The following is a 27,151-nucleotide window of genomic DNA, read 5'->3' on the forward strand; positions in this document are numbered from 1 at the left end:
AGGTGTCTGAGGACAGCTCTGGTTGAACGATGAGCTGCTGTGGTTGTCACGGTGACGGAAGATGAGTGATACGGAAAAGAAACAAATCAACAAAGTCAGATGTTCGTCCAGAGATCAGAGCGACTCTGCTTCCTGTCTGACGTGAAAAACTATAGTCATGATGACAGGAAGTGACATCATGCGCTGTAATTCACCGCTTTGACTTATGTCCGTCTGGTCAGAGATTTCATTCGCTGTTGCTATTCGGCTTTTGGAAATGAATACCAAACTTCTTTAAAGGGGAGTGATCTAAGACCAGGGGTGACTGTGGTGTAGTGGTTAGCACTCTTATCGCGCAGCAAGAAGTTTGAATCCAGGATTCTGCATGTTCCCCATTTTTAATGACATTATTCAATATTCAGTTTACATTTGATTTTTGTGCAGAAGTTTGAAGACAAACGGAGAGAAAGTCTGAGATTTTTATCTGAGTTTAGATTTGATGATCCCAAACACGAAAAAAGGAAAATGGGTCTGAAAACAAACAAGCCAGGAGAAGAAAGTTCTCTAAGAGCAGCAGAAGAATAATGTTCTTCTAAGGTGGCAGAAGAAAAAAAATCTCTAAAAGCAGCAGAAGAATAATGTCCTCTAAAAGCAGGAGAATGAAAAGAAACTTCTCTAAAAGCAGCAGAAGGAGAAGAAACTTCTCTAAAAGCAGAAGGAGAAGAAACTTCTCTAAAAGCAGAAGGAGAAGAAACTTCTCTAAAAGCAGGAGGAGAAGAAACTTCTCTAAAAGCAGGAGAAGGTCTCTGGCTTCAGCAGATTGTGTCCAAACAGAAACATACATTTTTTCTGTTCATAAATGAAAGCACATTTTTAAATTTCCGATTGAATCGACCTCTGAGTGAAGGACTGGAATAATGTTTGGAAAAATTGTTTCTCTGGTCAAATTTCTGCCTTTTTTTCTACATCTTTGTACATTTTTGGTCACAAACGAGTGAGATCTGCAGCAGATCTTTGGACTGGAGGATCACAAACAAGGATGCGACTCTTCGAGGATCAACAACCATCCGTCCTCCCATCAGGAGAACGCCGCGACGTTCCTGCAGACGGCTGCTCCTCAGGAGCTGAACCCTCTTACCCTGGCGGTGGGCCGGTCCTGGTCCTGCAGCACCGCGTGCAGCAGAGCGGGCGTGGCGTCCTCCAGCTGCAGGGACCGGCAGAGGTCGGCGAGCTCCTCGGGGGTCAGAGAGCCGCAGCCGCTGGCGTCGAAACTCTCAAAGACCTCTTTCAGACGCTCCTCCTGCTCCTGGCCGTCACCCATCCCACAGGACAGCGCACCGCCCTGCAAGAAACGCCACCAGAACCTCTTACTCCCAACATCCATCTCGGTCCAGAACCAGAGCCGGACCTCCCCGGAGGACTCCGAGCTGCTCTCTGACAGCACCGCGGCGGCGCCTCATCTGAGCCGCAGGCTTTGCTTAATCCAATTACAGCCATGAAGCCATCAGGAAACGCAGGAGCTGAGCCTCCAGCCGACCAATCAGGAGCTGAGCCTCCAGCCGACCAATCAGAAGACGCCTGACCCGCAGGACCAGAGTCCAACCGGAACTTCAGACAAAACCGCCATTTGGTTCAGAGTCTGAGGAGGATCAGCAGGATTCAGGATCACTTTTTCCATGTACACAAACCTGAGTTCACTCTGGGGTTCCTCAGGGTTCTGCTCTAAGCTCCACCACTGTTCACCGTTATGCTGATGACCTTCAGCTTCTGGATCGTGAAACTTTCAGAACCTCGTCAGACTGCTGCGCTCTCTGAGCAGAACTCAAAGTAAACCTGATTTCTCTGGACCGATTTCTCCAGTTTGGACTCTGTGTATGGAATTCTGGACCGCCTTTGAACTTCAGTTTCCAGAGAAGAAGAATCATCTGCCGACTCATCATGTGACTCCAGAGTGAATCTAAAAATACTGAAGTAAAAACCTGCGATACATCCGCGCTGCTGCATGACGTCTTCAGAAATTCGGCAGAACCATTTAAAAAGTCAACAGAACCCTTCAGAAATTACACAGAACCCAATCAGAGGGTGAACAGAACCCCCGAGAAAGCCCCAGAACCCTTCAAAATTGACACAGAACCCTTCGAAAACTCAACAGAACCAATTAGAAAGTCAACAGAACCAATCAGAAAGTCAACAGAACCATTAAAAAAGTCAACAGAACTAATCAGAAAGTCAACAAAACCCTTCAAAAAGTCCCAGAACCCTGTAGAAAGTCAACAGAACCTATTGGAAACTCAACAGAACCATTTAGAAAGTCAACAGAACCATTCACAAAGTCAACAGAACTCGTCAGAAATTACAAAGAACCTATCAGAAAGTCAACAGAACCCTTCAGAAAGTCAACAGAACCTATCATTTAGTCAACAGAACCCCCAACATTTCACAGAACCCTTCAAAAAAGGTCTCCGAACCCTTAAGGAATTCCACAGAACCAATCAGAAAGTCAATGGAACTCTTCTAAAAGTTTCAGAACCATTTTAGAAATTATACAGAACCCTTCAAAAATCCACAAAACCAATCAGAAAGTCAACAGAACCCTTAGAAGGTCCCAACACTCTTGACACGTCCCTCAGAACCAGTCCAACTCACCACATAAATGTAACTCTGGTGTCTTTTTCACAAACTTTTGTTTTCAAGAAAAATTGGAGCCTGAAGAACAAGAAGAAGTCCCTCAACAGAACCTCAGCAGAACCTCAGAGCTGCTTAACCAGCTGTTCTCATCATTGATGGACAGGTGCCCCCCCCCCCTCAAGAATGGGGGGTCCATTCATCACAAAGCTTCTCCTCTGAAGCGGTTCTGGTTCGGTAGCTGGAGCCCAAACACGAACATCAGAGAACAGGATGGAAACCTTCACGATAAGATGTTCTGATCCAAACACAGAAACTGATCGTTGATTTACTGAAAAGATTCGAAAATGACGTAATTAAACAAAATTAAGAACTTTCACTTTTTGTCTTCATAAAAGTATATTTGAACTCTAAACAAACTCCAGTAAAATCAGGAGAGTTTCTCCCCAAACTTTACACCGGAACTCAAACATGTTTTAAATCACATATTTTTCCTCAAATCTGCTTCATTTTCACTTTTGAAAGGATTTTCTCTTCAGTCATTTGAACTCTTGAACCGGACTTCCATTCCCGCCTTCAGGAAACTCGGTTTACCGGCGGCTGACCTCTGGAGTAACGGACACTTTCGCCTAAAAACGGGCGGAACCGGTTTTTAATTTTTTCCCGTTAAAACCCGAAGTTAAGGAGCTCACCGAATCTCCGGAAAGCGCCTCCCGGTCCACCGGACTTCACCGAACCGGAACTTCGCTCCGTTAGTCCGCGGCGGCGCCGAGCTTCTCCCCGCGGCCGCTGCGCCGCTGCCGTCCCGCGTCCTCTGCCTGCATCCCGGCGTGGAGAGAGCGGGTTTGAACGGCGGCGGACGAGGAAGGGGCGGCGGCGCCGGGAAAGCCCGCCCCCCCGGGACAGAGCGCCCGCGACGGCAGGGGAGGGGGTCTATCGCGAGAGTTTACACCCGAGATTACGGTAACCGGATTTGGGAGGGGATTTCAAAATAAAAGCATGCAGTAACATGATAGGAAAAAGTGACGACTGCTGAGTCAGAAGCATTGACTATAAAGGAAGACAAATAATTAAACATTTCCTCTTTTGATCTGTCAATTCTTTGTTTGAAACATTTCTAAATATTGAATTTTATATATTATCAATGTTATTTATTTTACTTGCAAACAAAATGTTTCAGGTATTTCATCTGAAACACAAATAAAACGATTCCTTCACAGTCTAATGTTCTTTAGAGACTAAATGTCTTAGAGGAGAGACCATTGACTGTATATGACAACTGGACTGACTAACACCCCCCTCCACACACACACACACACCCTGGAGTTCCAAACAGGAAGTACCACAAAATCCCATAGACTTCTGTAGAGAAATAAGCAGCTGCTACTCATTCTTTCTATTGGTCAGAATAACCCTTCTTGATTTCATATCTTTTTTTAAATCTTCTGGATATGTTTTTTTTCATGATACTGTTTCTGTATCTAAAATTATTCAAGTCATATAATCACCAATCAAATGTCTCAATAAAAATAGGTGGAGCTTTTTGGCCCCTAAATCTAACAATCAAAACATTTGATTGACACATTTTGCGTGTGTGGCCTTCCAACAAGCTCAATCCTAATTGGTTAGAGTGGTCTCCATAGGAACGCAGACTCGGATCAATCACTGATATCTGGTTCCAACATGGTGACGTTCGTATTGCAAAGAAGTGGCAACCGAATTGACTTCATTTGGTTGGAACGTAAGGTAAACCCTTTTCTATGAATGATGTCACTCTCACTCAGTCCAGTTCTCTGATACAGACATTGTCTGTGACCTCCATGACCTTACAGGTTGTTGAGTATCTGTTTGATGAAGAAGCTGACATGTGACGGTCAAATGTCTTCACAAGTAATGTCTATATTTAAAAACGTGAACATTGCAGTGTCTTTGTGTTGTTGGATCAGAGAGTTGCTTTCGATCCAGTTGATCGTGTGATCCTAGAGGACTGTAGAGGCACGCGAGTCTTATTGTGAAAAGAGGAAGTGGTCTGTTGAAATTAGTGTCTCAGATCAAGTTGTCTTGACCTGTAGTGTTCCTGGGGATCAATCACAAGACTTCTGTTCTTCACAGGCTTCCTCTAAGCCAATCATTGCACAGTATTTATCAATAACTATGCAGACGACACTCAGATTTACATTTCCTTCACAGCAGCTGAACATTGACCAGCAGAATTCCTCTGTCACTGCGACAGATCATCAAGTGGATCCAGAACAGTTCTGCAGATGAACATTCAAACTGTCCTCTTTGTCAACAAAAACAAAAACTGTCCTGAAAGTATTTTCCTCTAAAACAAGTCAGATTAGAAATCTGACCATCTAACCGTCACTTTAAATCTACAAAATCCCAAACATTTTACTGGAACATCATCAGAATCAAAGTTCTACTGTCTGAACCAGACCTTCAGAGCCGGGTCCACTCTCTCACCTCCAGTGGTTTTGGCTGCTGTGACGGTCTGGACTCTGGGGTTCCGCCACTGACTAAAACCAGGAAGTACAACCACATCAGTCCTTTGAACTTCCTGTTTCTCAGAGGACTGACTTTAAAGCTGCTCAGCTTATGTTCGTCTCTGATCCCACATGAACCTGCAGGACTCTGAGAAGGTCAGAGACGGACCGTCAGCTGGAGCTCTGGACTCAAGACGCTGAAGTTTCACTTTGTGCAACTGAAAACTGGAACCTTCTTATTGCTGGTATTCTGGTTTGGACTGAAACCTGATCTTTTTAGATCAACTTGAATCTGCATGATCTAATTCAAACTTCAGAATCATTTTAATTGTCATTTATTATTTGTGATTTTTGTGTTTTTGCTTTTAGTTTGTTTCCGTAAATCCATTCTCATATGAAGTGTCTTTCACAAAGAAATTTGCCTTCAATCAAGAACTTCTGTGGAAGTGTGCTTTTATTTTGAAAGCCGTACTTCCTGGTGTATCTGCACAGAGCAAAAGCTGCAGCCAGCAGCGTCCTTAAACTGCTTACAGTCAGATTAAAAACTCACCAAACTGGCAGCTGAGCGGCAGGTTAACACTGCCCACTTTGTGCTTTGAGATTTGCTGAATCAGCAAATGCAGCAACGCAGGACACACAACAACAACCCTCACACACACAGAGTTAGGGTGGAAACACAAACTCTGCACTCCAGCAGCACGCCTCTTTCTCAGGTATTCACCTGAAAGGATTTAAGTTCAAACATCACAGAGACGTAGAGATAACTTCATGAGTCAGAACCAAAACAAAAATTTATTCTGACCTCACAGAGACTTCCAGACAAAACAACACAAAAAAAGGCCTGAAGGACAAAACCAATTCTTTGAAAATGAGAAAAACAACAAGAGAAAAACAACTAAAGACTTAAAAGTTCTTAAGAAAATCCTCAAAATTTGATACTAAATATGAAAAAATACAAAAACTAGCTCAGAAATCACAAACATTTACGTCAGAAGGTAAAATTACTTCTATAATCTGAGGAAAAATTTATGAGCTAGTTGTAGTTTCACTAAAAACAACAACTCCCACAATGCCTTGCATCAGCTGAGTGTTTCTTTTCTCTTTTATTTGGACTTTCAGGCCTAAAATACAAGAATTGAAAACTAAATCTGACATTTTTGTCATATATTGAGACATGAATGTTGATGTCATGACCATGAAGAACAAGCCCCGCCTCCTCTGACACGTTTGTGAAGAAGCAGGAACCGGTTTGACCTTTGACATGCTTCCTCCGGATTTCCCAACGTTCCCGCCGTCAGAGCAGGAACGCCGGAGCAGAGGGAGCTGCAGCAGAAATGAGGAGAACCTTGACGTTCCTGGTTGGCGTTTACACTTCAGTACCAGTCCTCCTTTACCTGTTTCCATGGATACTGTCTCACGCCGTGTTCGCTCACCTGTGTAAGTCTTTACCTGTCCCTGCGCAGGTCATTGTCATCTGAAGGAAAACGTAGCAGCAAGATTTGGGGAAAAAACATGATTCAGCTTGAAATTTCCTCTGTTTTCTGACTGGATATTATCGACCAATAAGCAAACATTTATGCCCCTCCCCCCCACGCCTAACGCTGGACTTTGATTGGCCGTCTGCTGCACCTTGACCTGTTTGGTTTTCAGGCTTTTCTTGGGGTCTGGATCCAGTTTCTGTCTGACAGAAATCCGCTCGGACTGACTCCTGTCAGATCAAAAACAAACCACCATCCTTCCACCTCCGTGCTTTACAAGCAGAACTAATGCAGCTCCATTTGTTCCCTCAAAAACCCTCAAAGTTCAGATTTTCAAGATTTTCAAAGATTTAAATTAAACCTCCAGTTCGGTTCTTCTATGACTGTGTTTTTTTTTTTGCATATTTAATATTTTTTCTTTCCAGCTAAGATTTTTAGGCTAATTTAGAGTTCAGCTAATATTTTAGCTACATGCTAGCTGTTTTGGCTAATTTAGGCTTATTTTTAAATGTTTTTTCGGCTGTTTTGAAGTTAGGCTAATATTTACCTGCTAGCTGTTTTAGTTTTTTTTTAGTTAGTTTTTTAGGCTACTTTGGCATTTAGCGAATATTTATCTGGCTATCATCTTCAGTGTTTTCAACTATCATCTTCAGTGTTTTCAACTATCAGCACTAGCGTCTTCAGTGGCCAAATTCAGCTTACAGCATTCACAATAGCGTTATCACAGGAAATGCTTTACATCTAGTTCATAATTATGTTAAAAAGTTAAAGTTTTAAAGTTTTTAAATGTAGTTTTAGAGTGTTCAGTAAATGTTTATCCTGTTCGATCTACGGTGTGATTTAGATTTTGGCCCCTGATTGAGTTTGACTCCCCTGAATAATGATTTCTATGGGTCACTTATTATGCTCTTATATAATTTTATTCAGATTTACAAACTTCTGGCTGAAATTTACCACAGATTGTAAAATATATATTTTTTTTTATTACTCGCATTAAGATGATCCTATGTGGCATAAGGTGTCTTTTATTTTGAAAGGAAGTCATAAGAGTCTCCGTCTAAAGTTTTAAACTATTATCTATGGTGAAAAAATGGAATTTTCTTTTTATGTTTCTGTTTTATTTAAACCAAAAACCATTGATAATTCATATTTATCATAATAGTAACAGTAACACACATAAATCAGCGTCTTATTTTCTAAATCGTGAAATAAGACTTTGTGGCTCCTGCTGGTTTTAATTTGACCCAAAAGTCTCTTTAAGTGTTGAAGGTTGCAAACCTTCTCTAGAAGAAAATTCAGTTTATTTCAGTGTTTGTTAAATGACAAACTTTCCTTCGTTTGTTAAATAATTCACATTTTCTGAAAGAAACACAGAAAATTAAATAAATTATCTATTAGAGGACTTCCACCAACAGGACAGAGTATTAAATCTGATTTTTGTCTTTATGTTGGTTTGACTTTAAACTAAAGCGGTCAGACATTTTTAAACACTAAGATCTGAAATGTGGGATTTTGAGTTTGTGCAGAAGAATCAGATTCAGTTCACATCCGTTCAGATTATCCGGTTTCTCATCAGTCTGACGCTTCCTGTCATCTTCAGAACTTTTCTAATCTCAAAGCAGAACTTTTGGTTTTTGCTCCGACAAACAGAACAAAGACGTTCTCTGGAGGAACATCCACTCCTGCAGTTTTTCTCTTCATCAGGTGTTCCTTCACTCCAGACTCTCAGGTTTTCTCCTGAACGCTGTTGCGATGCTGGTCGGTCATGTGACCCTCACAGGTGACCTCTCAGGTGACACTCACCTGTGCTCCTCTCCTCCACAGTGAGGGTTCCATTCTTCGTTGACCTCAGCCGACCTCAGGATGTGCTGAACCACACCTGCAGCTTGTACCTCAACACGGAGGAGGACGTGTGGGTGGGAGTGTGGTAGGGCGCTCCCGGCCGCCGCCGCGCCTCAGAAAAGGCTGCATGCTTGTTTGGTGCAGGTGGTTCCTGAATGACAGGAGCCGCGTTCATTCAGCTGCAGGTCCTGAAAAACTCGAGTGTGATTGTTTGTGCCGCTCACTCCTCCTCTCCTCCGCTCCTCGCAGGCACACGCTCCCCGCCAGCCAATGGGAGGCGGCCTCTGGGAGAGGCGCCGACTGGTACCAGGAGGCGCTGGGAGACGGGCAGCCTGTTATCATCTATCTCCATGGCAACGTGGGGACCAGGTGGGATAAGAGCATCCGAGGCAGAGATCCTTGAACTTAATAGAGACCAGAGGGGATTAGAGGGCTGCTAAAGCGCTTCGTTTCCACGGTTACGATGCAGCCAGACCGTCAACACAAAATCAGTTGAAGGCGATTCAGAAGCTGAGAGGAGAAAACGGAAACTTAAACTTCATCAGTGAATTTATTGAGTTAAATCGTTTGCTGCATTTGACCCACAAGGTCAATAATAATTTTAAATATTATTGTATTTGTAACTTTATTTGAGTGTTTTTATCACAAATGTTTCGATTGCTGCTGCGCAAAGCAAACAAAATTCAAACTAACTTCAGAGATTTGTTTTTGGGTTCTTCAGGATTAAAATAGTTGCTGATGCTGAAATAGAAAATGAGATTTGAGCTGGAGCTGCAGAAAAGTCTGAAAAAGACAGAAAACATTTCAGTCCTGAAGAAAATTCCAACTCTGAGGCTAAAACATGTAATAAATAAGAAAAAATGAATATTTTCAAAGTGTCATCATCATCATCTTCTTGGCCACTTTGTCCCTTTCGGGGTGGAGGGGGGGGTCCCGGAGCCTAACCCGGTACTGAATGTAAAATCTTATAATAAATGGAAAGTGTCGTACTGAGGGTCGTCTGAAGTGTTTCTGAGAAAAACTGTAAATAGAAACATGTAGCATAAGGCGTCACAGGAAGAGGTGGGACCACAAAAGACTTTATTCTTTTATTTGTATTTTTTAATTCTTGTGTTTATCTTTATTTTGTGTTTGAAACAAAAACAAAAATATAGGTGACCTGAATGAAAGAAAAAACGTTTTAATGGATCAATTCTAAAATCCAGACGCTGAAAATCTAAACATCTAGAAACTAAATTCTGCAGCTTTTATTAGAAATCTAAAGATTTAATGAATATAAATTAATCATTATGTATAAATGTCAAAAGTCTGCGAAGCTGAACAAAAGTAGAAGCTAAATGTAATAATCACAGTGATGGTTTTAAATGTGTTTTCTGAAATAAAACCCAACAAATGAACAAAACATTTAAAAATCTAAATTCTTTTAAATAACCATAAAAAGTGAAATAACAGAGGAAGCGTCCAGAATGACCCCCACACATCAGGCGCTGGGTTGACATGTATCATTGACATTAATTAAGAGAACTTGACATTAATTATACTGTCAATGGTTGAACCCTGCGACCCCGTGACCTCCAAAGGAGCAGGAATAAATGCAAAAATGAGGAAAGAGCTGAAAGCTGAAAGGAAATAAAATGATCACATTTGAAGCATGATATTTTAAAACTCAAAATAACTAAATGAAACAGATATAACTGATTTTAACAGAACAACAAATTATCTAGAAGAACACATTTAAAGTAGAAAATGATCCATTTTCTGTGACAGAATGACATTTCCTGTTTGTGTTCCTGCAGAGCGCTGAGGCACAGAGTGGATCTGGTGAAGGTCAGAACTCCTCCATCATCCAGGCTGAAATCAGAACAAATCTAAATGTTTTCATCTGTGATTGACAGGTGCTGAGCGCCGCGGGGTTCCATGTTTTATCTCTGGACTACAGAGGTGACGGCTGTCAGTCACCCACATGCAGACATTCACTGTTTTTATAGCAGACGAGACTTTAAAACAGAAATAATCCCCAAACCCGATACATTTCATTATTTGTTTAGTTAAAATATTAGCCAAAATCAAAATTAGCCTAAAAAAAAGTTAGGTTAGCCAAAGCATGTAGCTGAAAAAATAGCCAAAATAGAGCAAAAAGCTAACAGAATGCCAATTTTTAAAACTTTAAGACCGTAACTTTTTAACATAATTATAAATAATAAAAATGCAGGAATATTATTCCAGAATAAATCAAGTCAAACCTTAAATAACTTTCAATATTTTTATAATATATATTTTGTCAAAATTATACAAGTTAGAACTGAGCTCAAGATAACATCTGGTCATTTATACAATAAAATAGAATCACCTGGAGGGCCGGATAGAATCACCTGGAGGGCCGGATCCGGCCCCCGGGCCTTGACTTTAACACATGTGTTGTAAAGGATATTTTTAACCCTGTAAAGCCCACAGCAATAAACACCTGTCAGGAAATTTAATTTGTTTGTAATTGAGAATTTTTCAAACCATTTTAATGAAATCCACCAAAAAAATGCAAAATATTTTTTTATGAAATATAGATGTTATCAATTTTGAAAGATTGTTTTTTGCCAACAATTTTTTGCTCACAACAATGCAAAAAAATATTGACAGGAGAGTTCAGCAAAAAAAGGCATTTTATTTACGCACTGCTTCAAATTTGATACACAGATTTTTAATGTGGATTGTAAACAATTATTGATAAACACATTTTGCATTATTTCAACAAAACAAGTAATAATTTTAAAAAATGAATAACTGTTCATGACTTCTCTCCATCAAGTTAACAGAAAAATTTGCTAAATCGTCCCGCCAAAAGGGTCCTTCTACTGCCCCTAGTGGCGTTCTGATGCACTGCAGGGCAGAAAACATGATCCATGTGTTTTTGAAGGAAGGTTTGGATCATGATGTGGAGATTTGGGTTTCAGAAACGTGAGTATCAAACATGATACAAAGGTTTACACAGGGTTAATTTATCCAGAGTGACAATCAAAGTTGACCAACAGTTTTTGACAAATTAAGTTGTTTTTGTAAAAAGATTCAAACGTGTTTCATGATAAATCAAGAACAATAAACACCATAAAGGGGATTAAAACTACTAAAACCTGCTAAAAATCAATTCAATCATTTAATTTGGTTGTTTTTCTAAATGAAATCAGAAGTTTTGATTCCATTCTCAGACGTTCTGCAGAGATTCAGTGACAGTTGTGGTTCGATCCGATGCAGGTTGATGGTTTGTGATTTCCAGGTTTTGGAGATTCCTCTGGAGACCCCAGTGAGGCGGGGCTGACCTCTGACGCCCTCTACCTGCAGCAGTGGGTGAAGAGGCGCGGCGGCGGCCCGGTGATCCTGTGGGGTCACTCTCTGGGTTCTGGGTCAGATTCCGGCTCGTTTGGAAGATTTTTATCTGCAGTTTCAGACGCAAACGTTGGTTTGAAAGGAGCTCGTCTGTTTTTGCAGGGTGGCCACCAACGCTGCTGTCAGACTGCAGGACGGAGGTGGGCGGGGCTCTTCTCTTCTTTGTGTTGTCATGGTGACAAAGTAAAAGCAGTTTGACTTCTCACATAGAAACTTTTCTATTTGTGAATAGAACAGGGAACTTTTTAAATGTGCAAATTTTCCACAAATGTTTTTAAATACAAGTTAGAAATAAAGGTCCCTCAGAAAGTGTTTCCATGGCAACCATTCTCCCAGAACTTTAACACGTTTGTATTCACAGAACAAGCTAACGTTAAAGTAGAAGAAAAAAAGGAAATTTGTCTAATAAAGTATTAGGAAACACAAATTCACAGATTAAATATGAATATTAGTTTTTTCTTGAATCTAGAAACTTTGGTGCATAAAAAAGGATCAAAATGTTCAAATAAAGCCTCAAACATTTCTACGTGTGCATCATCATCATCGTCTGAAGGAAACTCAGTGGTCGCTATGGAGCTACTAAAGATTTCCAACTCAGATCTCCAAAGATTTTGACCGTTTTGCTCTGAACGTTTGTTCCTGCAGAGTCGGCTGTTGATGCTTTAGTTCTGGAAGCTCCGTACACGAGGATCAGAGACGTGGCAGCAAACCTGCTGATCACCAAGGTGAGAAGTTTGTATCCGACACCTGCGAGAAGAACTCACCACATTCACAGAATACATTTTAGACTGTTCTACAGAAGGATTTGTAATGACATGAAAACGCCTTTCTTTTGGACAGAATGATTCAGATTTAGATCATTTGAACTCTCATTTTCTGAGGAAAATTCTTGAAAGTAAAAGTGAGAAAACACACCAGTAATCACTCGTATTTATTGTTCCGATGGATCGTTTTCTTTAGTTTTCATCAGAAAAAAATGAGTTTTTTTTTGGTCCGAATGATCTCATCCTCCCGTTATCTAATCTCATCTCAATCCTTTTGGTCCAGGGGTGGGCAACCTCCGGCCCGGGGGCCAAACTGGAATAAACTATATTGATGACCTTATCAAAGGGTAATTCTGGTGTCTACCCAGAAGCGCCGAATCCAAACACACTGACCTCTGTTTAGTTGCAGGAAGTTTATCTGCATTCATGTGATTCTGGTATAGATTTCATCATTTTTCCGATCGTTCCAACACCACCTGAACGCAGCATTTCTCCATCTTCATGTAAATCCATGAGGGGTATCGACCCGTTGATGCAACTGGGACTAAAAGCTGTTCACATTAATTTTCAATGCCAATCTAAAAGGGTAACCAAACAGAACAGTTGGAGGACGACTTCACTCTAAGCCCAAATTAGAAAATTAAAAATGGGGGCGGGGCTAAGGGAGGAGGCTCTGAGTGGGAGATGAGTGATCTGGATCTTTCAGCGTTGCAGGAAGAAAACAGTTGCTGGGTTGCATGGCGAGCAGAAACTGTGGGTGTTGAGCGTTCAAAGATGGGCGGGGCTTAATTCTGAAGCTGCCGAGCATGATGACGAGAAACTTCTGAAATGAACCCCGTAATACCCCGTTTCAACCTGTAGGGGACAGCACACAGACGGTTTAGACCAGCGGTGTCAAAGTCAATCAGACGGGGCCAAAATCCAAAACACACCACAGGATAAACATTTATGGAACACTCTAAAACAACATTTTTAAAACTTTAAAGCCATAACTTTTAAAATAATTATGAATAATAAAAAGGGAGGAAAATTATTCCACAATAAATCAACTTAAACCTTAGATAACTTTCAATATTTTACTCTCCATAAAAATATATTTAATTAAAATTATACAAGTTAGAAATGAGCTCAAGATAACATCGAGTCATTAATAACAATAAAATTAAATGATCTGGAGGGCTGGATAGAATTACCCGGAGGGCCGGATCCGGCCCCCGGGCCTTGACTTTGACACATGTGGTTCAGACTATAATTTCAAGAATCAAACACATTTATTTTACTATGTCAAAAAATGTGGGAATGACCAACAGACAACAGTTTTGGTCCAAGAGTGGTCCGCTCTGGACCTCCATCATCCATCATCCATCCATCATCCATCATCCATCCATCATCCATCATCCATCCATCATCCATCCATCCATCCATCATCCATCATCATCCTGGTTCTTGTCTGTTCTCAGATCTACACGTTCCTTCCAGGACTGAAGAACTTCCTGTTCGACCTTCTGAAGAAGAACCAGATTGAATTTGCAAACGATGAGAAGTGAGTTTTTTTCCCGCCTCTGCTGACCGTTCAGGTGAGAAGCTGATTGTTTGGATGTCGACAGCCTGAAGACGCTCACCTGTCCGCTCCTCATCCTGCACGCCGAGGACGACGGCGTGGTTCCTCATCACATGGGCCTGCAGGTGCAGCCGCCGCGTCTCCACGCTCGCCGTCATGTCTGACCTTTGACCCTAACGGATCTCCTGTTCAGCTCCAGCAGATCTCCGTGGAGGCGCGGCGGGGGCTCGGCGAGGACGCTCCGGTCACCATGGTTTCCTATCCGGCTGAGCTGGGGTTCTCTCACAGCAGCATCTACCTGGACCCCAACTTACCAGCGACAGTCCAGTGAGTGAGAAACTGATCTTATTTTCCTTTAAATGCAGAAACGTGTTTACAAATAAACCTTTTTGTCGCAGGAATTTTGTTCAAAACTTGAGACGATGACGCAGCTCCTCCTCCAGGACAGTTTGATGAACCTCGAGATTCTCCGCTTTGAAGGTTGAAATAAAACCACTTTGTGTCATGAAAGTGAATCTTTTTATTGGAAAAGTCGTCGTGGAGAGCGTCGTCTACAGCAGTGGTCCCCAACCTTTTTGGGTCTGCGGCCCGGTACTGGACCACCGCCCGGTGGTTGGGGACCACTGGTCTACAGGTTCAAGTCAAGAGAAAAGTCATAAAAAACTAACTCTAGAATGGGAGCAGACTAATTCCTGGTCCTGAGGAGCCAGCCGCTCCAATGCAGAAACGTAACACGAGGGCGCCCCCTGCTGGTCACATCTTCTTCAGGGCGCGGACCGTCTCCTCCAGAGCCTCTCTGGGCTCGTTGGGGGGCGGGATCTTCAGGTCGGTGGGCTCCACCCCCCACACCTCTGTGGCGTACTCCGTGATGGTCCGGTCGCTGGAGAACTTCCCTGTCGCGGCGATGTTCCGGATCACCATCTTGGTCCACTCCACGGGGTTCTGAGGGTCAGAGACAAACCGGGACGGTGATGGAGGACGGAGACAAGCGGCGCCTCTACGGCGAAACATTCTGAGACAGGAAGTCCACAGCGACCACAGACGCTGATGTCAACACCTTCATGAAGTTTGTGACTCAGCTCTTAAGTCATTTTCAGATTTTCCTCTAAAAACAGTTAGAATGTAAAGAAAAGCGTCTCATGTTGGATTCTAACTGAGAAAACGGGAATTTTTTATTTAACTTTTGAAAAAAACCTTTGGAATAAAAAACCAAGAGAAATAAATCTGAGGGAAACAAAAGTGTTTTCTCTAAATCACATGAAAGTCTCAGCTGTCCGTACAGGTGGATACGGGGCACGCAGGTGAGACGCAGGCAGATAGTTCATCACTTAACTCCGCCCCCAAACCCTGCCGACTGAACAAGGAGGGATGTGCACGTAATACGTGCACGCTCCTTGCTGCAGCCTGACAGTAGAAATGAGAGCGTGTAGTTTGAGTGGATGCAGATGCCAGAGCGGATGACTCCTATTGGCTACGGATGTCTGCGGTCCTGCTGCAGCCGCAGGCTCTGCAGCCGCAGGCTCTGCAGCCGACCTCGCCAGACTCCAACCGCTCGTAGGTTCACGCGATAACACGCCATTTCAGTAGGAAGTCCCATCAACAAACCCTCACTCCGCCGTGATTTTGAATTAAATTCACACTTCTGTTCCTGCATGACAGTCGGTCAACATGGATCTTTTCTGTCCGATTGCTGAAGACGATAAGAGTATTTTCTCCTACAACTTTCTTATAGTTTATTATTATTGTGGGCTTCTCCGACACAAAAAGAGATAGAAAAGTACTTTGTAAAGCTCCGTTACTTTTGGTACCAAAAGCTTCTACGGCTGATTTATAGTTAATATTTCTCAGACAAACATTTCCCATAGCAAATGAATTAGACCAAGAAATTTCCCATCATGCCTCAAAATGGTTCCTGAAAACCTTGTGTAAGGAGGCTGTTTGTTCTAAACGTGAGCCTCAAGAGGCCACAAAAAGGAATTAAAACTTTTAAAAATTAATAAGTATTCTTAAAACCTATGAAAAGCTTGTAATTGACATCAAAAACTTAAAAAAAATCGAAAATTAGCAGGTAAAAGTCATTATCTTAGAACCAGAAGTAATTCCAAGAATGGTTAGAAAAAAGCTTAAAATGCTAAATAAATGTAACTCTTTGATGTTCTATGAACTGTCTTCAAGAAGTATTTAAGGCTAACATTTTTGAATAATTGAGTTTACTGAGGAATTTTAGGCTATTTTGGAGTTTAGCTAGTATGTAAACAACAAGCTAGCATTTTAGGCTAATTTAGCATCTACTAAGGTTTTTTGAGCTAATCTGGAGTTTAGCTCAATTTAAGCAAAACACTAAATATTCTTGCAAAATTAGCATAAATTAAGGATTTTTACAACAACATTTTCAGAAAAGTTTGGTCAACTTCAGCGTTATTTTGTAGTTCTTTGACAAAGTTTTCAGTCTTTTAGCAAATTTAACATTTTGCAAATAGCTTTTGGATTTTCAGTAAATCCCTTCCGCATTTAAAGTAAATGGCGTCACCATTTTCAGAAAAAAGCTTCAGCAACTACTTTCAGCAAAAGTATTCACACTAGAATTACCGCAGAAAATCAAACTTTTCTAGCGACGAGTCGAGATGAGGACGATTATAGGAAACGTTTGTCACCGAATTAAGAAAAGATCGAACAGAACGACTAAACGATCTAATGTTGTCATGTTGGCTAAAGGGGAGGAGTCACGATCAGAACCACTTTATGGATTATTATTGATAGGCAGATTAAAACTAAAGGGTTAACCCTTTAACAGAGTTTATGTTCTTTGATTTACTGTAACTTTTCAACCGTTAACAAGATCATTCCAGTAGATTCTGAAGGAGAAAAGCAGCTCGACGAGCCCGTTTTCTCCTTAACAATCTACTGGATTTATCCTGTAGATTGTATGTTAAAGATTTTGTGTTTAAAGGTCACTGGTGGCGCTTCAGGTGTTAAAGAGTTAAAGTGGTCGGATCGCTTTGACCTGACCCTTCAGGTCCCTCCTCAACACCTGTCAGACGTTACCTGGTAAAGTTTGCTGACTTTCTCTTGACATTTCATGTAGTCCTCAAAGTCTGCGAACACCTTGAACCTGCGGAGACGTCACAGGTGAACAAACCGCACATTTACGGATCTTTCGGCGGCGGCGGGGAGCCTCCTCACCGGTCGTGTTTGAAGAGCATGTCGGTCAGGTCTTTGAACAGGTCGGGGTTTTTGGGGCTGAAGAATCCACTGGTGATCTGGTCCATCACGTGTTTCAGCTCCGGGATCTTGTTGTAGAACGCCATGGCGTCGTACCTGAACACACGGACACGATTAACACCGCGAACGCTCCCGACACGAGACCTTCCGTATGGAAACGTCACCCCTTTCTGTCCATGTCAGCCACGTCCTCCACCCTCATCCCGAAGATGAAGAGGTTCTCCTCGCCGGCCTCCTCCGCCATCTCCACGTTGGCGCCGTCCATGGTGCCGATGGTCAGAGCGCCGTTCAGCATGAACTTCATGTTGCCCGTCCCCGAAGCTTCAGTGCCGGCGGTGGAGATCTGCTCCGATAGATCCGTGGCCGGAATCACTGCGGAAAACCAGAGGAAATCTGTGGCTGCGCTCCAGACGGGAATATTGGACCTCGGAACCGGCGGTACCTTTCTCTGCCAGGGAGACCCGGTAGTTCTCCAGGAAGATGACCTTCAGCTTGCTCCCCACCACGGGGTCGTTGTTCACCACGTCGGCCACCGAGGTGATGAGCTTGATGATCATCTTCGCCATGTGGTAGCCAGGGGCGGCCTGCAGGGGGAGGCAGAGAGCAGGTCAGAGTCGTTTTTATACATGCTAAAGCTGGACTATGCTAATGTAAGCAAGCTAACACTGAAAAATAATGCTAATTAAAGAATGGATTATTGATGCTGAGACAAAGATACTCTCACTAGCATCCCAAAGGTAATATGCTAACATGCTAATGCTACAAAGATGGTTTTGATATGAGGGTCTGAGGCTCAGGTGAGCTGGAGTTTCACCTTTCCGCCGATGATCACAGTCCGCGGGACAAACGGAGCGGTGGGATTCTTCCTGATGCCTTCAGGGAAACAAACAAACAAACGAGGAAATGTAATCATTTTATGAGGACATTTCTAAACATGAAACCTCAGAGGAAGAGCAGCTGATAATGAAACTCTGCATGGAAAATTCCCGCTCCGGCGCCAACATTCCTCATGTCTGTTTTAACATGAGGAATCTTCCACATGTCAGGAGGCGTCGGCAGTCGCTCCATCGCCGCGGTACCTACGGTTGTACAGCGCGATGATGTGCAGGCAGTTGAGCAGCTGCCGCTTGTACTCGTGGATCCTCTTCACGTGGACGTCGAACATGGACGCCGGGTTGATCTGGACCCGGTACTCCTTCTCCAGGTACTGGGCGAACTTCAGCTTGTTGTCCTGCAGAAGCACAAAAAGGTCACATCAGAGGTGATGAGAGGACGAGGGGGCGTGGCCACCAAAGCGCTGAATCACAGTGGCGTCTTGTCCGGGCGTGCGAGTCTCTGCAGCAGAAATGTGGTCAGGAGTTGCAGCATTTAATTACCCGTCATGCCGCTTCCTGCTTAGACGAAGTGGAGTTTTCTGTTAAGGTTTACAGACCTGAACGGCAAAAAACGACGACAGTTTCAACCTTTTGAAGGATATTTTTCCTGATGACGTCTCCAAACTTCAAATGTTTTTTAAGCTGTACAGTTTCTTTACAAAAATACCAAATATGAAGCTAGATTCTTATCTATAACTGATACACACAAATATTAAGTCTGGATTTTAATATTAAAATCAAAATATAAAACAAAGTTGTCGGCTCACCAAAAAATAAACTATTTTCCTTATAAATGTATTTTAGTGTTATTTATAATTTGCTGCTTTTTCAATAGAGCTGCAGTAATGAAGTAATGGCCCCAATGTGGGATCAATAAAGTTTTATTCTCTTTTATATTAACGTAATTATGACAGATGACTCCGCCCATCACATGATGTCATCAGAACATCACAAAACTAGGAACAAGTGAGCAAAACAATATTTATAAACATTTATTTTCACTGATGAATCGACAAAACATTAAAATAAGAGCCTAAAAGTAAAATACCTCAGAACCTGTTTGAATGATTATTGACTGTAGCGCCATCTTCAGGTTTCTTCAAATTCAGTCTAAATCCAATTCTTTCTAAACTACCAGCTCGGCGGCCCTGTGGGGGAGTGTCCGCCCTGAGACTAGAAGGTCGTGAGTTCAAATCCCAGCTGAGTCTTACCAAAGACAGCTGTGTCTGCGGCTCACCACTCCCCCAGGGGATGATGAAGGAATGTCACACACCTGAGTGCGTGAGAACTAATTTAAGTCAAAAACTGTCATGGTCAGCTTAAGTATAGTTAGTTTATAAAAGTCATCTAAAGTTATTCAACCTTTAAAATACTAGTCGGTCTGAAACTCGACTTGATTCGTCACCTTTTCCAGGTATTTGTGTCATTTATTGTTACCAGGTAGATCTGTGGGCGGGGCAAACCTAAAATGGGAGTTTAAAATAGATTTAAATGTATTTATCAGGTGTAAACAGCTTCAACTTCTTCACCTGTTTGACTTTAGAGACGTCTCGGATGAAAGCGGCGTTGTTCACAAAGTCATTCAGCTTCCTGAGCTGACTGAGATCCTTTACGTAATCCTCCCCGATCACCTGGAAGACGATAAACAAAACGCGCAGGTGAGTTTTGACCACATGATGACCTGAATCCAGACATGAAGGTTTTGCAGGATCAGACCTCAGCGATGAGCTCGGCCAGTCCGGGGTTGCAGAGCAGCAGCCAGCGTCTGGGAGTGATGCCGTTGGTTTTATTCTGGAACTTTCCGGGTTCAAGATCACTAAAGTCACGGAATCTGCAGGAAAACAAAGAAAATCATAAACTTAAAATAAAAAACTAAACATGGAGGGAGATCCCCTTTTTACTTTTCTCCTTCAGAAAATGAAGCTCCGCCCACTTAGTAACTTTGACAAGCAACTGGGCAGGACAGAGTGATGGGAGCTCCGCCCCAAAACCAAAAATAACAACTAAAAACCAGAGTTTTAACTAGTGTTCTTTAAATAATCACAACTCCTCAACCACTAATTCCAACGGATTCTAAAGTCAGAGTTAGCTGGTTTTTCTGCAAATGTCAACACTACACTAACGTAAAGTTCTGCAAATCAGCGTAAAGCAGCTTTTCTTTGGGTCAGAATCATCAGAGGTAAAATAACTATGGAAACACTCCGAGTTACAGTCGTCAAAGGAACATAAACACGGGAACTGAAGCTCTGGTGCTAAAGGGTTAAACTTCAGACTCAAAGGAGCAGCCGCGATTCTCCAAACCTCAAACAGGAAGTTGCTGCCGAGAGCGCAACCCTTCATGACACAAGTCTGGACCAGCAGATGAAGAAACTTATTTTGAAAGTCTCGGCCTGAAAACCTGAAGTTTCCCAACGACAGCAGAGGACGCTTACACTTCGGTCTTGATGATGTTGGAGTGGATCTCCGCCACGCCGTTCACGGCGTGCGAGCCCACGATGCACAGGTGCGCCATGTTCACGCGCTTGCAGCCGTCCTCCTCGATCAAAGACATTTTCCTCAGCTTGTCCATGTCTTTCGGAAACAGAGCGGCGATTTTCTGCAAACACAGAAACAAATGTTTCTCACCGATTCTCACTGACAGTCACAACAAATATTTCCTTATTTTGACTTCCAGAGGAATAAAATCACATCAAAGTTTAAATATTAAAGTTTATATAATCATGCCAACGCTAAAAGGATAATGCTGATTAAAGCGTAGCCTTCTGATGCTACCACGAACATACTAATGCTAATGGAAACATGCTAGCATGCTAATGCTACAGAGATCATTTTGCTATATATGCTAAAGTTGGGGACATGCCTGTGACCTGCATAGGAATGAGAGTGAAGAAGACAGATGCTAATGCTACCTATATAACTGGCAAGATCATGCTAACGTTAGCATGCTAACAGTAAAAAGATTATGTTAATTTATCCTCTTATTTTAATGTTGGTTAACGTCATAGTTTACTGATGCTATGACAAAAATACTCACGCTGGCCTGCCAATGGCAACATGCTAACATGCTAATGCTACAAAGATCATTTTGATACATGCTGGAGATACAGTTGGAGACACACCTGCACAGAATAAGATCTTTTGAATGACTGATTATAGTTAGTGTATATATTTAGTGTTTTATGCTTGAAATAAACAATAAACTGAATCCATATAAAGAAGTTAATGATAACAATGTGGTTCTACTTGCATGCTAACTAGCCAACATGCTAATAGGACAAAAACAACTGTACAGTTAGCGAGTCAACATCAAATGCTTATGATAACATACCATGAAAACAGTCATTTATCATTTTGTGATAAAACAAAATCCTGTGACCGTTTTAAACCTGCGGTCTCAACAAGGATCAATATCCGCTAAGTGATCAATACTAACATCCAGGTGAGCCTGGTTGATCTGGTAGATGATCTGCAGGTGTCTGGGCAGGAGGTTCTCCAGGAGCTGCACAGGCCAGCGCTCCAGAGCCTCCGGGAGGACCGTGTGGTTGGTGTAGGCAAAGGTGCGTCTGGTCAGGTCCCAGGCCTGCAAAGACAAGTCTCCATGGTGACGGGGGCACAGCGACGCATCCCTCTGGGGGGGGGGGTCTTTACCCAGGTAAATGTCTTCATAGGTTTATTCTACAACTTTACTGATCTCTTACATTAGCATATTGATCTTCTACGGGAACAGATCCCTTAAATCCTCATTTTGACAGGAGCCAAACTTCCCATGATCCTCAGATTAGGTTTCATAAATATAACATTTTATTTTCAGACATTTGAAGAGATTATGCAACTGAGAATATTTCCATCTGAGGTTTTTGCTTGTATTGGGTGACGTGCTCCTACTTGAGCTCGATTGACTCATCTGCACTTCCTGTTGCGTGTTGTCATCAACCAAACATTTGTGCGTGCGAGCCTCACCGTGTCCCAGTCCAGCTTCTCGATGTCCACAAAGACCCTCATCAGCTCCGGGATGGCCATGGCGGGATGGGTGTCGTTCAGCTGGATGGCGACCTGCAGAATCGCACGTTCTGTTACTTCCTGTTGCCATGGCAACATTTGAACAAAGACGGAAATGTCACTGAAGCTACCTTATCGGGGAAACTCTCAAAGGAGGTGCGACCGGGAACTCCCTTCTTGGTGGTCTTGAAGCGCCGGATGATGTCTTGGAGTGTGGCTGCTACGACGAAGTACTCCTGCTTCAGACGAAGCTCCTTCCCTTCGAAGAACTGCAGCACAGAAACGTGGAGCAGGAAGTCCTTCAGGAGAGTTTAGGAGGCCGAGACCTTCTGCAGATACATGCACTTACATTGTCATTTGGATACAGAACACGGGAGATGTTCTCTGCCAGATTTCTGTCCAGGACAGCCTGGATGTAGTCTCCAACATTGACTACACAAACACACACAGACGCACAAACACACTTCAGCTTCAGATTAAAGGGGAACCCGCGCAGCAACAGCAGAGGAAGTTGCAGCAGGTTCCTTTAGAATTGCACCGTTCTGGATGCTGTTTGGTAAACCGAGCGGACCGATCGGGTCGCGGCTCAGAGGCCGGCGTGTTCTTCACTCACAGTCCTTTAGGTTGAAGTCGTTGGGCGCTCGGGCCGACCACAGCCTCATGGTGTTCACGGTGTTGTTCATGTAACCAGGAATGGGCGTGTCGTACGGCATCGCAAGAACAACCTGCAAAAGAAGGAACCCAGCTGCCTTTTTAATACGAATGCTAATGCTAGCACTAGCTTCAGTTTAAAAATACAATTGAGTGAATGTAACATGCCAATGCTAACACTTATTTACCTTTAGCTTAAAAATGCAATTACAATAAATGTTGGATGCTAATGCTAACATGAATTTATCTTTAGCTTGAAAATAGCGGATATTTCGGAATTCCCACCCTAACGCTCAACTACTAAAAAAAGATGTAGTTCAGGACTAAATAGTGCCCAGGATTTTAAAAGCAATTCAGACTCTCGACTTTTTCTTTTTTTAAATGAATGCCTGATATGACGACCACTTTATAACGTGAAAATCTAATCAATAAGAACATTTTACGACGTCTGTTTGTGACTCCATTGTGAAAATGTATACGTTTATTAAAAAATTAGTGAGCATTGATGCATGCTAGTTTTTGCAAAGACTTCTGGGAAATTTTTGTGCACTTTAAATTTTTGGAATTGTAGATTTGGACAGCACTAGAAAATGGCGAATGCACCATAAAGTGTGTAATGAAGGAATTCAGACACAGCAACCATCAGTAATTGTAGCATGCTAATGCTAACACTCATTTAGCTTTAGCTCAAAAATGCAATTACAGTGGACGTAGGATGCTAACGCTAACACTAATCAGCATTAACTAAAATTGAATTACAATAAGTGTAGGATGCTAATACTAGCACTAATTTACCTTTATTTTGAAAACACCATTACAATAAATGTGGCATGCTAATGCTAGCTCCAAAGCAGGACTCTGTCGTATTGAATTCCCTCAGTCCTACTACAAGTTATTTTGTCTTCGGGTCCAAAACTACAATTCTAGAATCCAGTCATGCAGAAATTTCCCAGAAGTTTACAAAAAAACTTGATGTATATTCATGCTTACTAGATCATAGACCACAATGCATTGCATTTGAATGACTTGTCGTTGAAAAAAAAATTGTGTATGTATTTTTTATCACCAGGACAAAGTGGATTCATCAATAATCTTCAAAAAAGGTTTTTATTAATTAGGTTTTCTACTTCGACAAAAAAAATGCATAATATCGTATTTGGGGAAAAAAAAAAGCATGTGATCATGTTCCATTAAGATCAAGGTCACTGGATAGTCCTGGACTTGATCGTGTTTTAGGGAGCAGTGAGACTCCAGGGAGTACACCAGATGTAGCATGCTAATGCTAATTTAGCAGATAAGACGCCGACGTCTCCTTTGATAAATGACTGAGTGCTGATGCAGAAATGTGAATGTATCTGCTGTAAATCAAAGTTTTGTTCACATCCATTCTTTTGAATGCCTTATCGCCCGAGTTCGTTTGTGTTTATTTGAATAATTGTGATTTTATGGAAAAGTGTCATTATAAAATTGTGTTGTTTTTTTTAGATTTATAAAATTTCAATAGTTTTGTGCATAAATATAATGGAAATGCAGCTTTGGTGATGCTAAGAGTTTCTATTTGTGTTTTTATTGTTCTCTTTTGTAGAAAATTAAATGTTCTGTTCATTATTCCACATCATTTTACAGAGATATATTTGATGTTTTATCTTTATTATGAAAGTCTTTAAATTTCATGTTGTTTTGTTCAACATCCAGCAGTAAAATGATATTTTATTGGGTGTGTTTGAGTCTTTTAGTTTGAAAGAGAATTTCTCCTGCAGAATCATAAGAAAACAAACATCTAAAACCAACAATTCCCTTTTAATAAAAACCAATACTAAATCAAACTCCAGCATGAACGATGATCTACAGCGTGTCTCGTACCTGAGTGTCGACCCATTTGGGCCCCTCCTTGGTCTCCACCACGCGCCCGTAGAAGTGAACCGGCAGCGTGTACTCGGGCCGCGCCTTCTCCCAGGGGTTCCCGTGCCTCAGCCAGTCGTCCGCCTCCTCCACCTGCAGGTCAGGAGGCGGTTAGAGGCCCGGAGCTCACATTTCAGTCTAACACCGTCCAGAACGGTGGTTGCTTTTCTGTAAATACGAGTCATGAGCAGCAGGTCAGAGGTCAGAGTTCAGAGGTCCATGTTTGCACGGATGGAGCTGAACTGCAAACAGCCAGAAGGTTTCAAAAGAGCCAAAGTTTCAGGTTTGAGGCTTATCACCAGATACATGTTGATTCATCCATAGCCGACCTCTGCAGGCCCCTGAAGGAGCTCCACCGGTCCAGCGGCGCCGAGCGAGGCCCGGTTCTGGTTAATCATCTACTCGGGAGGTTTTCTTGCTCAATTCTGCTCTACTTTGGCCTCAGAGAGGATTTGGAATCTCAAAGGAGGAACCGTGCGATCCAGACGGAGAAAGTACCTGCCAACCGTCTCTGATCTTCTGGTTGAAGATCCCGTATTCGTACCGGATCCCGTAACCGTAAGCGGCCAGACCCAAAGTGGCCATGGAGTCCAGGAAACAGGCTGCAGACAAAAGAGAGGAATGTTGGGAAGTTTCTGCTCCAGTTTTCCTCTGGAGATCTGCCAGCAGATCCTGGAGACCACAGAGGACCAGAACATTTATGTGGTTCTCTAGAGACCAGAGCAGGTCTGTGGTTCTCTGGAGACAAGAACTTGTCTGTGGTTCTCCAGAGACCAGAACCTGTCTGCGGTTCTCCGGAGACTAGAACCTCTCTGGGGTTCTCCAGAGACCAGAACTCATCTGTGGTTCTCCATCTCCTCCAGAGCTGCAGTTCTTACCTGCCAGTCTCCCCAGACCTCCGTTCCCGAGCCCCGCGTCCTCCTCCATCTCCTCCAGCTCCTCCATGTCCAGGCCGAGCTGCAGGGGGACCAAAGGGTCACGCGGGGCTGCAGCTTCATGCACGCAGCGCGCGCCTGCAGAGTGCGTGCGTGTCTGACCTGGTAGATGGACTCGTCGCAGGCGTTCTGCAGGCCCAGGTTGATCATGGTGTTCTGCAGAGTCCGGCCCATGTAGAACTCCAGGGACAGGTAGTAGACCCTCTGGAAGGAGGTCAGAGGGACAGAGGAGGCTTTGTTCTCTGGAAACTTTACGCAACAGGTCCTGCAGTCCGGATCAGTCTGGATTCCTGCAGAACCGCACCAGAACCGGCGGGACGCTCACCTTCGGGTCCGCTTCATAGTAGAACTGCTGCGTGCGGATCCACCTGCCCACCAGGTGGTCCCGCACGGTGTGCGCCAGCGCGAAGTAATAGTCTCTGGGCGTGGCGATGTTCCGGTCCTTGACCAGCGTGAAGTGCAGGTGTCGGTTGAAGCCCTTCTTCAGCTCCGCCACGTTCTCCACCCCCACGATGCCCCGGATGCTGATCTGCTTCCGCTTCTCCTGGTCGCTCAGCGGGGTCGCCATGCTGCTGCTGCCGCGCGCGGGTCGTCCTGTCCGGTCCGGAGCGGAGTCGGGGAGGCGGCGCGCGAGCTGGTGCTTTTCACCCGCGAGGCCCCTCCCCCGCGTCTTCTCATTGGTGCAGGTGGGGGGAGGAGGAGGCGCCCGGGCCGACCCAGCTGATCTGATCACAAACACGCGCTCCCCGTGGAGCCACGCACGCGGGATCCCGCACTCTGGAGGACCCCCCCATTTCAAGTACATTTCCACCGTGAGTTTGGCTCCTCCTCCACGGGATATTTATAGAAACAAATTTCTTTAATTGATTTATTATTTAGAAATGATAGAGACTCATGAGAATATAAGGATAAAAACAATACAACAATGACAGTAAATTACCAAACATTGTAAACTTAAATTAAAAAAGAACTTAAAAAACGTAAAAGTTTTGTTTTGTTTGAAGTTATGTGTCTTCTCTTGTTCCTCATTTGTACATTTTAATCTGTCCATCTTTTAATGTCTTTTTAAAACTCTTAGTGTTTCCATCTGATGTTCATCTTCGATTGTTTTTTTTTTACTGTGTTTTATAGTCTTATCATAAATGTTTTAGGTCAAACCCCCTTGTGTTCTATAATGTGATTGATCAGTTAGGATTCCATCATTAATCATTAAAGAGATTGATTGAAATGAAATGATGTACAAAACACACTACATCAATTTTTTTTAATTTCCTGTATTTGTGGGCTGCACGGTGGCGCAAGTGGTTAGCGCTCTCGCCTCACAGCGAGAAGGCCCTGGTTCGACTCCCGGCTGGGACCTTTCTGTGTGGAGTTTGCATGTTCTCCCCGTGCATGCGTGGGTTTTCACCGGGGACTCCGGCTTCCTCCCACTGTCCAAAAACATGCTTCATAGG

At 43.0% G+C, this 27,151-nt stretch overlaps 3 protein-coding genes across 8 annotated transcripts in view; 1 reads left to right on the forward strand and 2 right to left on the reverse strand.

Moving 5' to 3' along the window:
- Positions 1-3,538, reverse strand: part of nin (ninein (GSK3B interacting protein)) — a 24,457-nt gene extending 20,919 nt beyond the window's left edge. For 3 of the 5 annotated variants that reach the window (XM_036209868.1, XM_036209870.1, XM_036209869.1), the window contains exons 1-2: positions 3,297-3,537; positions 1,118-1,321 (exon numbers count right to left, since the gene is read on the reverse strand). In XM_036209868.1, the coding sequence (XP_036065761.1) occupies positions 1,118-1,300 (183 nt within the window). In that variant the 5' untranslated portion in view covers positions 1,301-1,321; positions 3,297-3,537. Of the gene's footprint in view, positions 1-1,117; positions 1,322-3,296 lie in introns of all 5 variants that reach the window. The other 2 variants (XM_024274980.2, XM_036209867.1) reach the window with 2 other exon arrangements.
- Positions 3,539-4,333: 795 nt separating this feature from the next.
- On the forward strand, positions 4,334-14,623 carry LOC112148492 (lysophosphatidylserine lipase ABHD12). Of its 2 annotated transcripts, XM_024275662.2 has the most exons (12): positions 6,352-6,527; positions 8,393-8,495; positions 8,660-8,779; positions 10,207-10,237; positions 10,306-10,351; positions 11,679-11,805; positions 11,891-11,928; positions 12,434-12,513; positions 14,013-14,095; positions 14,160-14,238; positions 14,307-14,440; positions 14,512-14,623. In XM_024275662.2, exons 1-12 carry the CDS (start codon positions 6,425-6,427, stop codon positions 14,537-14,539), a joined length of 972 nt encoding a protein of 323 aa, XP_024131430.1. In that variant the 5' UTR covers positions 6,352-6,424; the 3' UTR covers positions 14,540-14,623. The 2 variants fall into 2 exon arrangements, with proteins under 2 accessions (XP_036065767.1, XP_024131430.1); XM_036209874.1 differs by lacking the exon at positions 6,352-6,527 and adding an exon at positions 4,334-4,350 and having other exon boundaries at positions 8,393-8,779.
- Positions 14,616-26,517, reverse strand: pygl (phosphorylase, glycogen, liver). Its single transcript, XM_024275069.2, has 20 exons — positions 26,023-26,517; positions 25,800-25,901; positions 25,641-25,719; positions 25,261-25,364; positions 24,724-24,855; positions 22,823-22,934; positions 22,559-22,641; positions 22,341-22,478; positions 22,171-22,263; positions 21,644-21,790; positions 20,643-20,806; positions 19,927-20,041; positions 19,740-19,841; positions 18,419-18,566; positions 18,150-18,208; positions 17,778-17,919; positions 17,500-17,707; positions 17,297-17,431; positions 17,159-17,225; positions 14,616-15,055 (listed from the first exon to the last, which is right to left on the reverse strand). Exons 1-20 carry the CDS (start codon positions 26,500-26,502, stop codon positions 14,867-14,869), a joined length of 2,799 nt encoding a protein of 932 aa, XP_024130837.1. The 5' UTR covers positions 26,503-26,517; the 3' UTR covers positions 14,616-14,866.
- Between the last annotated feature and the right edge of the window lie 634 nt (positions 26,518-27,151).

The sequence above is a fragment of the Oryzias melastigma genome, linkage group LG22 (assembly GCF_002922805.2).
Source record: "Oryzias melastigma strain HK-1 linkage group LG22, ASM292280v2, whole genome shotgun sequence".
NCBI classification, from domain to species: Eukaryota; Metazoa; Chordata; class Actinopteri; order Beloniformes; family Adrianichthyidae; genus Oryzias; species Oryzias melastigma.

Excerpts from the sequence above, each read along its gene's own strand:
- LOC112148492 (XM_024275662.2), top strand. The coding sequence starts at position 6,425 with ATGAGGAGAACCTTGACGTTCCTGGTTGGCGTTTACACTTCAGTACCA. Across the intron at positions 11,806-11,890 it reads GGTCACTCTCTGGGTTCTGG|GGTGGCCACCAACGCTGCTG; the intron begins GTCAGATTCCGG and ends CTGTTTTTGCAG. Across the intron at positions 14,096-14,159 it reads GAATTTGCAAACGATGAGAA|CCTGAAGACGCTCACCTGTC; the intron begins GTGAGTTTTTTT and ends GGATGTCGACAG.
- pygl (XM_024275069.2), bottom strand. The coding sequence starts at position 26,502 with ATGTACTTGAAATGGGGGGGTCCTCCAGAGTGCGGGATCCCGCGTGCG. Across the intron at positions 22,264-22,340 it reads TTGAGAGTTTCCCCGATAAG|GTCGCCATCCAGCTGAACGA; the intron begins GTAGCTTCAGTG and ends GCGATTCTGCAG. Across the intron at positions 17,920-18,149 it reads CTGTGATCATCGGCGGAAAG|GCCGCCCCTGGCTACCACAT; the intron begins GTGAAACTCCAG and ends CTCCCCCTGCAG.